The 12,489-nt window shown below is 37.5% G+C and overlaps 1 protein-coding gene across 1 annotated transcript in view; it reads right to left on the reverse strand.

The window, feature by feature from the left end:
* Nucleotides 1-12,489, reverse strand: part of STS (steroid sulfatase) — an 88,754-nt gene that overhangs the window by 57,982 nt on the left and 18,283 nt on the right. The window contains exon 5 of the mRNA XM_074149419.1: nucleotides 10,771-10,907. Within this exon, the coding sequence (XP_074005520.1) occupies nucleotides 10,771-10,907 (137 nt within the window). The remainder of the gene's footprint in view (nucleotides 1-10,770; nucleotides 10,908-12,489) is intronic.

The following is a 12,489-nucleotide window of genomic DNA, read 5'->3' on the forward strand; positions in this document are numbered from 1 at the left end:
TCTTTCTCCAAGAAACAGCAGGGATGATTTTAAAAGAACCTCTAGGATTCTCAGTATCATTACTGAAACTGAAATGCACATGGTCAGTTTTAGTTTTCTTCTACAGTTAAATTGAGATGCAGTCAGCTATAAAAATCAGTAAAAGGCTGGAAGACATTTCCCGAATCATCACAGAAACTGTTCATATCATTATAGTTCACATGCTGATGAAGGTATTTAATTATCCTTAAAAAATACCACTTAATCCCCAAGACCCAAAGAAAACCTGAATTCCTGAGTCCCAGTGCACATTCTAACCATTTCCCACCTCCAGCATGGATCAAGACCTTGAAGGATAAATGGCTTGCTTTCCCCCTTCCCGGTTCCCATGTCGGTCAAATTAAAGTCCTAATGCTTTACTATAGTTCAAGAGCTGGATTAGTGAGTGACTGGCAGCAAAGCTATACCTCTGTAGGTAAATCTGAACATCATCTCTGTGCCTCATTTTTTCTTCTGGGAAATAGATTAATGAGATCATCCTATCTTACAAAGACTTTGTGAAAATGCTTATTTGTGAATCTGTTATATACTCTAGCAAAGTAATGCCACAGAAAAGATGAGAGATGTCAAAGAAATCTGTCTTCAAAACAGAACTTCAATAGTGTGTGCTAAATAAAACATGAGAATTCATATTTAACAATGAGGAATACACCTACTGTTAAGTAGCTGCTCATTAAGAAGGCACTGTGATGAGTAGACAGAGTTCCAACGGGAAAAGAAATGGCATGTAAACATGTGCTTAAAAACTGTACCATAAGACATAAGCATAGGAAGATTGATTTTCCCTATCTTTGAGTACTTGACTTCATAGCCTAACAATGTTCACTTGTGCCTTCTGTGTGTTCATATGAATGTATAATTTATTCATGGACTGTATCAGTTATATTAAGGTACTGAGCAATTCACTACAAAACTATGTGAAGGTACAAGGAAGATGTGTGGGCAGAAATGTTTAAATGCTGAGATTGAAAATCCTTAACATCTTTAGTTTCTCTGCTCCTTTGTTTCACAATGTAACTTCTACCTGCAACATCCTTCACCTACTAGCTCAGTTGCATCCTTTATTAAAACCATGATAATAAGCTCTATAAATACCTGGACAGATATTGCTTTCAGTGTCCAAGTGTTGAAGAAAAAGGATGGCAAAGTCATGTTTGTAAGTGAGTGCTGAAAGGGACACTTTCACCAAAGCGAGCAAAGGGAGCTGTAAATCATGTCTCTGCCATCCTGATTCTTTGCTCTGGGTGACTGACTTACTAAATTCCTGTAAAATTTCTCTGGGACAGCGCAAATGCAATTCTTCTTAACAGCTTCACAGTAGCTATGCTAAAAAGCTTGCTATGCAGAGGAACTCCACCAGCAAAATCTTTAGTATCTTCCTTTAAACTGCTTTCTCACTCTGTATTTTGGAGATTATCTACAATCTGAATAAAGTGAGCCCCATTCAGTTTCTTCATTGCAACCTTCATCCAAGTATACATGGAAATCACTGCATTCCTCCAGGTCAGTTTTGGCTTAAATCTTTACTGTGTTCTTAATCTCACCGATAACAACTTTCCCCACCCAATTTAAGCAAGGAGCAAAATTCAACCATATCATTTATTTGTGAAATTAAACTTTATGGGCAAAGGTTAGACAAGTGGTTGGTACTATCAATAGTTGGAACTTCTGAGCAATGCTAATTTTTTCACTGATTAGAGCATTTTGATCACAATGTTAGATGTCATTTCACTGTTTATGTATTAGACCCAATTTTCAGAGGTTCACAACTAATAGAAAGCCTTTAAAATTTTGAAAGTCATATGATTACATTTTTCTAAAGTAAAATGCACAATGTACTAACACATCTTGTGCTGACAATTTAATTCCTGTGATATCAGATGCAAATGAAACCCGTTCAGCAGCTGGCAACAAATTTTGACCACCACAGCACTACTGCCACAAGCTGCATTACACTGAAGTTTTCCATCATGGACTGTGCATTACTAAGACATTATTTAAACTTGATTGATTAAAAAATGCTGTAGGAATGGCTGCTTAAGATGTGCTTTGTGATCTTGTAAATAATGTCCTAAGAAGGAGCTTTTCTGTGTACAAAGATGCAATAAAGAAAAAGGAAACTGAACTTAAGGAGGATTAGGTAGCTCAGGAGGCTTATCATAGTCAAAATGGGTGTCTTTCATCACTTAGTCACCTCTTAAATTCAGTCCCATTCAGTAGTGACTGAAAGTCATTGCTGCTTAGTGACATATAAAATGAGTTTGGGTTTTAGCCCAGATTGTAACTGGAAAGCATCCACATCATAAAAGGCAGAACCACAAATGACTTTAATCTGCACCCTTACTGACAATTTTCCCAGATCTGACCTAAGGAGTGAATGTGCTTCAAGAGCTTAACTACTGTCTTAGCTGAAGAAACAGTCTCTTAATGTTAGGGCAAGAGCAGGATGGCAGAATGGGTGGGGAAATGCTGAGTGCCTGTATTGCCTGAATATCTTCTTCCTCAGAGAAGCTGGCTGAACATCTTTCAGGATAACAAAACCAGTTTAAAAATAAATCTTCTAGACTTGCGACGTATACCAGTATAAACTCAGAAAAGCAAGGTCAAGGAATGAACCATTAGCATCAGGTATCACTCTCCAGTTTTTGGGCTCAGTGAAGTTCATGTCACATTCATAATAGCTGGATAAAATGATCTGAGCCCGATTATCCACCACTTTTGATAATGTGGCATTATTCTGTTTTACTTATCTTTTAAATTGGCTTTGCACCGTTACAAATGACATCAAGTGAAAAACCATGATAAATCAGGCTTATCTCTGTATACAAGTTGTTTTTTTCTGAAAAAAAAAAAAGAATAAAAAATAAGGATAGCTTATTCTTTTCTCTCAAAGCAATAGGAATTTGGGTTTTTTTTTCCTTTCATATTATCAACAATTATTTTGATTTTTAGCATAATTCAGAATTCTCAGAAGATTTATGGTACATTTTTAGATTGATCCTAACAGAGTAGGGTTCTAAACAGGGTTGAAAGTAAACACTTTATTTTACTTTACACTGTAAAGTAAAATAAAGATGTAAGAATTCACAACAGCCAATTATATTTAAAAGAGACAGATTTCAGATGAAACTTACCAATTCTATGCTGTTTCCCAGAAGAATAGCTACTGCTCAATATAGGAAAGAACATTTTAAAAAATTTAGAAATCTAGGAATACAGTGCCAGGGCAGAACAACTTGAAATAAATATTAAAATTATATTTTATTTGTAATAAAACTAGTAAGTCAAGTTTAGGACCTCATAGGCTGGTAAGTTTAAAATAATTATTATAAAATGAGAAAGTAAATGCTTTTACTAAGAAACTGAAGCCAGATCACATGCTATTATGAAGTCACATAAAAACTGAAAAATTGGGGGAATGTAACATCCTTCAGACTCTCAAGAATTCTTTGGCTGTAACATTTAGAACCTTCTTTTTGTTTTGTGAATGCTTTAGACTATTATATCTTCATCAGAACAAGAATTTTACAAAAAGTCTTAGTTCAGTTTTTCGTCTCCTAAATATTTTACAATTTGCCAAAAGTAGCTTTTGTTTTGTTTCTGAAAACATTCTTTCCATCTATTATTAAGCAGTGGTACATCTATTACTAAAACAGAGAAAAAAGCCACAGGAGTCAATAAAATGGTTTATATTAAATTGGAATGGTTCCCACTTAGACCCCTGATTCACATCACTCCAGAGTTGAATACAGGTTAAAAGTAGAGCATGTGATGAATCCACATACATGGCGTATTATAGAATCATAGAATCATAGAATGGTTAGAGTTGGAAAGGACCTTAAAGATCATCTAGTTGCAACCCCACTGCCATGGGCAGGGACACCTCCACTACAGCAGGTTGCTCAAAGCCCCATCCAGCCTGGCCTTAAACACTTCCAGGGATGGGGCATCCACAACTTCCCTGGGCAACCTGTTCCAGTGCTTCACCACCCTCACAGTAAAGAATTTCTTCCTAATATCTCATCTAAATCTCCCCTCTTCCAATTTAAAACCATTACCCCTTGTCCTGTCACTACATCTCCTGACAAAGAGTCCCTCTCCGGCTCTCCTGTAGGCTCCCTTCAGATATTGGAAGGCTGCTATGAGGTCTCCCCGGAGCCTTCTTTTCTCCAGGCTGAACAACCCCAGCTCTCTCAGCCTGTCTTCATAAGGGAGGTATTCCATCCCTCTGATCATCTTCGTGGCCCTCCGCTGGACCCGTTCCAACAGGTCCATGTCCTTCCTCTGTTGAGGACTCCAAAGCTGGATATCTGGTATTATCTATTTAAACATGCACATGTTCATCAGATTAAAGGCATGTAAGCATTTGGTTTTTATTATCTCACATGTAGGCACTGTATGAATTAAGAGCCACAGCATAATCCTACACATATGTATTGATATAATCTGTTTTACAACAGTGGGAAATCTAAACACGAAACAAGCAAATTAGATGTTTCCACAAAGGTCTGGAGTTGACTTGGCAGAGCTTTTGCCCTACCCTTCCTCTTTGAAAGCACTGTGTAATGATACACATTTATGGACAATTCTTAACCATGATCATAGCTGAATCAAAGAAAAACAGTGTGAAAAGTGGTCTGATTTTCAGTTAGTCCTACTAGACTGAACCCTATCTGGCCTTTCTCAATGAAGTATACTATATTTCTACCTTGCTGTATTTCATTATAGGCCACATATCGCCCCACAGAGTTGTGTAGCAGAGTATCACAAATGCTTTGACAAGTCATAAACGTTCCTCAGGTAACGTTCAATTTATTCAGATATCCAAGGTTTGTGGTCCTCCTTTGGACGTGATCTAACAGGTCCATATCTTTCTTTTGCTGGGGACCCCAGAGATGGATGCAGTACCCAGGTGAGGTCTCATGAGAGAGGAGTAGGGAGGGAGAGCATCATGAGATTATCTTGCTTTTATTTGCTTCAGTGAAGAGTTCATTGGTCCCTATAGACTGATTTTCAAATGTTATGTCTGATTTTCTTTCAAAATATGAATTTACTTTAATGAATACCTTTATTTTTTTCTTCAAGATCACAGAATGGTTGAGGTTGGAAAGGACCAGGAGGTTGGAGTTCACTTTTTCCAACTTGCCCTGCTCAAGCAGAGTCACTTGGAGCCCAGGATCACATCCAGATGGCTTTTGAATATGTCCAAGAAAGGAGACTCTACCACCTCTCTCAGCAACCTGTGCCAGTGTTTGGTTACCATCAGAGCAAAAAAGTTTTTCCTCATGTTTTGTGTTTCAGTTTGTGCCCCTTGATTCTTGTCACTGAGCACCAATGAGAAGAGCCTGGCCCAATCATCTTTACACCCTCCTCTCAGGTATTTATGTACATTAATAAGATCCTCCCTCAGCTTTCTCTTCTCCAGGCTGAACACACCTCTAGTCCCAGCTGTCTCAGTCTTTCCAATTGGAGAGATGCTCCAGTCCCGTAATCATTGAATTGAATTTTTTTTTTTTTTTAGAGTTGGAAGGGACCATATAGATCATCTAGTCCAACTCCCCTGCCGAAGCAGGATTGCTTAGAGAATGCTACTCAGGACTGCATCCAGGCGGGTCTTGAAAATCTCCAAAGAAGGGGACTCCACAACCTCCCTGGGCAGCCTGTTCCAGTGCTCTGTCACCCTCACCGTGAAGAAATTCTTTCTTATATTCGAGTGGAACCTCCTATGTTCCAACTTGTGCCCGTTGCCCCTTGTCCTGTCACTGGGAACCACTGAAAAGAGTCCGGCTCCCTCCTCCTTCAACCCACCCTTGAGATACTTATAGGCATTAATAAGGTCTCCCCTCAGCCTTCTCTTCTCCAGACTAAAGAGTCCCAGCTCTCTTAGCCTTTCTTCATAAGGGAGATGCTCCAATCCTTGAATCATCTTTGTTGCCCTTCGCTGGACTCTTTCCAGTAGTTCCCTATCCCTCTTGAATTGGGGAGCCCAGAACTGGATGCAATACTCCAGTTGTGGCCTCACCAGTGCAGAGTAGAGGGGGAGAATGACTTCCCTCGACCTACTAGCCACACTCTTCCCTATGCAGCCCAGGATTCCGTTGGCCTTCCTGGCCACAAGAGCACATTGCTTGCTCATTGTCATTTTGCTGTCTATCAGGATCCCCAGATCTTTCTCTTCGGAGCTTGGCTCCAGCAGGTCCACACCTAACCTGTATTGGTGCCTGACATTCTTCTTGCCCAGGTGTAGCACCTTACACTTTTCCCTGTTGAACCTCATGAGGCTCTTCCTTGCCCAGCTCTCCAGCCTGTCCAGGTCTCTCTGGATGGCAGCACGGCCCTCCGGGGTGTCAGCCACCCCACCCAGTTTGGTATCATCAGCAAACTTGCTGAGGATACACTCTGTCCCCTCGTCCAGGTCACTGATGAATATGTTGAACAGGACTGGACCAAGTATTGACCCCTGGGGGCCACCACTTGTTACAGGCCTCCAGCTTGAGCCTGTTCCATTAACCATTACCCTTTGGGTCCTGTCACATAGCCAGTTCTCAATCCACCTCACTGTCCCCTCATCCAGCCCACACTTCCTTAGTTTTCCAATGAGGATGTTATGGGAGACAGTGTCAAAAGCCTTGCTGAAGTCAAGGTAGATGATATCTGCTGCCCTCCCCTCATCCAGCCAACCAGTTATGGCATCATCTTCATGACCCTTTGCTGGACACTTTACAGTAGGCCCATATCCCTCTTGTACTGGGCAGAGACTCTCTTCATATACAACTCCACCAAAATTTCTAAGGTATTTCAAACACAAGTTACATGTAAGATGTACTGGGATTTATTTCCACTCCTTTTCTTCTAATTAACTAACATCAGGTGATAGTAATATTTTGTTGGTATAACTTCATCCAAAGACAGGTCAAAAGATCATGGCAGAGCACCAGTTAATTTTTTTTTCAGCTTGCAGGACATTCACATAGTAAAGATATCCATACAAGGACCCTACTCTAGAGTTACCTCGCTTGCACCAGACTAAAAATTCTGAGACTTTTTTACACCTAAACCATTCAGTTGTGATTGTTCCACAAAGGATTAAGAACTGATAAGTACTTTTCCTACTGTTAACAGAAGAACAAACAGCCATTTGCAAAGTGGTGTCAAATTAGTGTGTCTTCACACAGCTTGTATGCAAGTCTATAGGGGGCTCCAAAACTCTTTGCAGTGATCTGTTTTGGACTAAATTAGTGTAATGCAATTTACATCAAAACCAATTTCTGAACATGTCCATTTTTCTTCCTATACTCAATCAGGAGCGAAGGAATAAAGGAAGGGAAGAAGGGAGGAAGGAAGAAAAGGATAATATTGCATTAATTCATTCATCATTTCTTTTTTCCATTTTTAGCCTGTAAGATTATTTCATCTGCTCTCATATGAATTATAATTAATAGCATTAATAAGGTGCTTAGCTTACATTGAAAGAAAATTAATGTTATTAGCCAGAGAATAACTCTCTTAGGCATGTCACATGCAGTGACATTATAACTGTGAATGCTTTAAACATTCAATTCTGTTATATGCACATCAGTACGCAAAAGCAGTAGACATTCATTGTCTCAAAGCTTATCCAGAGACTTTGTATTCCATATTTTTGACATGGACTGTAATCATACAGTATCAGTTTAACAAGTCACAAACACAAAATATTCAAGGGAGTATTTTATTCACGTGTCTTATAGATTTTTCTCCTCCTAGCATGGAGATTGCCTTATAACTGAATTATTGTCCAATTAGGTAATTGATTCTCAATAAGTAAACAAATGAAAATGGAGTAATTGTCTTCTATTTAGAATTCTCAGTTTGAGTGAAATTCTCTGTCTTAGCAGAAAGGCTGTTGCTTTTTCTCTTGCAAATGGCAGCTAAAGACTTGTTTCTGATTCCAGCTGATCTCTCAAATCAGGAACAATATTTCTTTTGCATTTCATGGTCTAATCTTGAATATAACTTTTTCATCACTGGTACCTGGCACTCTGAATTTCTACTTCTACTTCTAACTTCTCTTCTACTTTTTTTTCTATTTTTTACTCATCCACAACAGGGTTTTCATAATATTTCCTACTCAGCAGATAACACATTGTAAGTGTCTTTTAGAACTGAGTTGAAGTTTGTTTTACGACCAGATGACAGACATTTCTGATGTTGCACTATAATGCAGTTTTCCATACACTCATTTTTTCTTCCAATGCTTGTGTTTTCTTTAATTAGGAGGTTGTGCAGCATATTATTTTATTTGGGCTATTTCGTTCTTATTGCTTTTGCAAGTTACATTCATCTAAGCATAAATACTAATTTCTGTCTAGCGAATGATGAAAACTCCCTTTGTGGAAAGCTTATAGTTTTCACTCTTTCAGCTTTTCCAGACAATTTTGTTTGACTTTTCTACTATAACATTATCAGAGGCATTCCAAGAAAATACTAGTTACTGACATCAGCAGTACAGTGAATAAATCTACTTTGTTTACATAGTTGATGCATTAAGCCTGGAATTTTCAGTGGAGGTTAATAGAAGTAAGTACTCCCTTCAATAAAAAACAAAAAAACAAAACAAAAAACCCCCAAAAATAAAACCAACACCCTCCCCCCCAAAAAAAACCAAACCAAAAAACAAACAAACAAACAAAACCGCAAACAAACAAACAAACAAAACAATCAACAAACAAAAAACTACCAAAAAACCCAAACTGTATTATTCTTTCACACTCCTTTGGAAATGTCAGCCCTATCTTTTTTTAATCATTCTATTAAAGTAACAGAGGGACTAAACATATTTTCTACCTCTTGGAGCAAATATAAAATCTGTCAACAGAGAAGTCTCACAAGACATAAGTGAAACCACGTAACCAGACCCCCAACTGAAATAAAATTTGGTACTTGTATACTAGTTTATGACATGATTAAGCTAGCTCTGCTGCCCCTGATGCACCTGCAATGGATTTTAAAGGACAATACATGAGGAAACTCATCTATCTCCTCTCTGAGTTTGTTTGAAATTGTCACCGCTGAATTTCTTTCTGATTTATCCCAAGCTTTTTTAACAACATGCTTCTGTCCTACCGTTTGGTTTGTTTGACACATCTAAAAGCCTGTGTTCATTCTGGAAGGGAATAGTGGTTTTCAATCTGTTACCACCTCTGCATCATTAAATAGCCTGAATGAGCAGCATGTCAGCTGCCTTGGTTTCCAACTTGCTGTTTGAACCCTGGAGCCACTGTCCTGAAGGAGGCAGCAAAATGTAATCGCAGCAGCAAATGACCAATAAGGCTGGGATAAGCTAACTATCATGGAATAGAAAAGAAACAGTAAAATCAAAAACAGACAGTAAGGCCAGCTAATGCTCAGTAGCTTACTACAACATGGATACAAGCAGAAATGACAACACATGCATACTTTTATCTAATGCAAGCACTTGATTGACAAAATGCTTGGAGGCCATTGACAGACGTGATAAAGATACAGGGTGTAATTGACAGACGTGATAAAGATACAGGGTGTGATACAACTGGAATTAAATCCACTTTCGTTACAAAACCTGATTTACAAAAGAGTTTTTTTCTGTTTAATCCAATTACCTTCCACATTGAAAACCCTTCCTAATAGGTGTATCATAGTTTCTCACAAGGGTTTTCCCCATTTTTACAAATACTGCACTAAATACATTACAAATCACTGAATGTGCTGTGATGCCTTTTTTCCTCTCTCCTGCAACTAGACCTCTTGATGCAAAATATGCAAAGGAATATACATTATGTTTCACTGCACGGTTTAAAAATATGTATGCACCAAAGCTGAATATCTGTTTAGAGCAATTTAATAAGGAAGCAAGATTTTCTTGAAGAAAGCCAATTCTTCAAGAAAAATTGTTGAAGAACTGAGTTGTACTGAATTGTACTGGGAACACAATCGACTTGGGGTATATGGGAAAGAGGAATGTAAGCTCATCTTTAGCTCCTAATACTGCTATTCTCCAATATGATTCTTCTCATATATGACCTCTTAGTTGTTTTCACAGGCTGACTATCTCTGGAATCAGAGATTCATTCCAATACATCTAGAGATAAAGGAATCTTGTGGAAAGATGTAATGATCAACTGCTCTCCATCCTCAGAGAGAACAGAAGGCTCTGAAGGGCAAATTGTTTGGGTCTGACTATTCTTCATGAACAGAAGTGGACTTCACCTGAGGGATTTCACTAATTCAGACAACTCACTAAAATAATTAGCAAATTACTTTTGCTAATAGAGCATATTGTAGTCACTTGATTTGAAAATATTTTCATATCAATTATCGGTATCATGTGGTCACTTTTCAAGTTAGCATATTTTTTTATGAGGACAACCTGCAGAGCCCAGATGGCACCCAGAAGCTCATGGAATTGGATTGAACCACTCTGCTTCAAATGTCCATAGTTAAGGTGTCCATAGCTCTGCTAAGTCCATGCTGTATGGACTACCTTCATAGTCAAAGAGAGCAGGCATTTGTAGGACACAATAATTTGAATCATAAAGTAGATATTACAAAAGATCAGATTACTGTGCTTTTGAAATTACTGTTTCTTTCCCCTAAGTATAAAGGACACACTGTACACATCAGATATACTGTAGACATCCAAATTGCTGCATTTGGTGGACATGAATTTCCTCCACTGATGTTAGAAGCACACGTAACATACATGTAACATACCTACACTCCAGTCCATTTCTTCCACTGCATCCCCATATAAACCATGCTTGCTCTTTCCTCTGAAATTTTTTGAAGCATATAGAGCAGTATGGACATGGAGATAAGAAAGGACAAGAAGAAATGGTGCATCAGTGTTCCTGGAAAAAACAAAACAAAACAAAACCCCAAACCCTTAGTATATTTTGTAACAAAATTTATACAAAGAAATCTTTCTACAGTAGAGCTAAAAAAAAAAAAAAAAAAGAGGAAAACTAATACTGTAACTATTTACAGGGTAATCCTGAATACACATACACAGTTTGTATGTGTCATCCTTAACTGTATGCTGTATTGAAAGCAAAAATTATCAACCAAATCTAATTACTGTTTGTTATATATTGAAAGGGGACTTGTTAAAGCCAAGAACCTAGCAGTTTCTGGGTACAAGCACCTCTCTTCAATTTACTAGTACATATATAAAAGCCCGAATAAAATTGTTGTTCAAAACTATACCTTCATAACTACACATATATGTGAAACACAACTATCTTCTTCACAAGGTCATATAGAAGCTGATCAATTAGACTATTATGAGGACCAGGGTCAAACATACCATATTATCATTCACTATGTTAAATCAAGTATACTAGTACTTTTCCTCCTTCTTTATCCTGGACTAAGGTATATGACCAAATATTCTCTTGCCGTTTAATGCTCTGTGTGTGTATGCATGTGATCAGTACATAACACTACAAACATGCTGTACCAAAATATAAGTAATCTCAAAGTACATACTAATACAAAGAAATATTTTTCCTCTGACAGTAATGAACAGTCTCCATTATCTTCAGTCTATTTCTTGAACTGATACAAAAGAAAGATTGCAATAAATAGACTTTCTGCAAATTTTGCTGTTCATGTGATCTGTCAACAGGATATTTATGATACATTCCAGCAGGCTGTGAAAGCACAGCTCAAGTAAGAACTTTTTCTTATGCATTATTTAAAGAAATTTACTTAAAATTGTGCAGTACTAGCCAAATTTACTGCTATACTCTGTAACAGCATTTGTAGTACATGATGCATATTGTAAATATCAGTTGAATCAGAAAAGCACTACCCAGAAAACTTCTCTGAATCTCATGTTAAAGCACATAGCTGATTACAGAGTATTTTTGGTTTTATTTGCCATATTTTCCCTCACCAATCTGTGGTGGATAATACCTGTGATTCACATCAACATCAAAGGGAGACTATATATTTCCTCATGCAGTTGATTCATCCACTTTTTAAAAATGGAAGGAACAAAACAGACATGCACATACAAACTGTTTCTTTAAAGTGAAAAAAAAAATAAAAATTTAACCTTTAGAACCTGAAAATAAAGTCTTTTATTAAAAGGGATTCATGTGGTATCAATATTTTACTCTTAAAGAAAAATAAATAGGTTTAATCTAATATATTTATGATCCATTTTTCCTCTCTCCTTGGTTGGATCTGTTTTTGCACAAGTTGCATGGTTAAAGCTTTCTTTTTTACTGGCATAGGCAGCAGTACATAAACTCAAAATGGGAAAAATTTATCCAGATTACTCACTTGATAAGTGTGTTTCTGACTGGGAATTTATCTTCATAAAAAGTTTCTCCTTTTTTTTTTTTAAATGACAGAATAAATAAAACGTTTTTCATGTGGAAAATGGAAACACAATTATTTGAATTGCCTTCAAATATTTGTGCATGT

The sequence above is a fragment of the Numenius arquata genome, chromosome 1 (genome assembly GCF_964106895.1).
Source record: "Numenius arquata chromosome 1, bNumArq3.hap1.1, whole genome shotgun sequence".
Classification (NCBI taxonomy): domain Eukaryota; kingdom Metazoa; phylum Chordata; class Aves; order Charadriiformes; family Scolopacidae; genus Numenius; species Numenius arquata.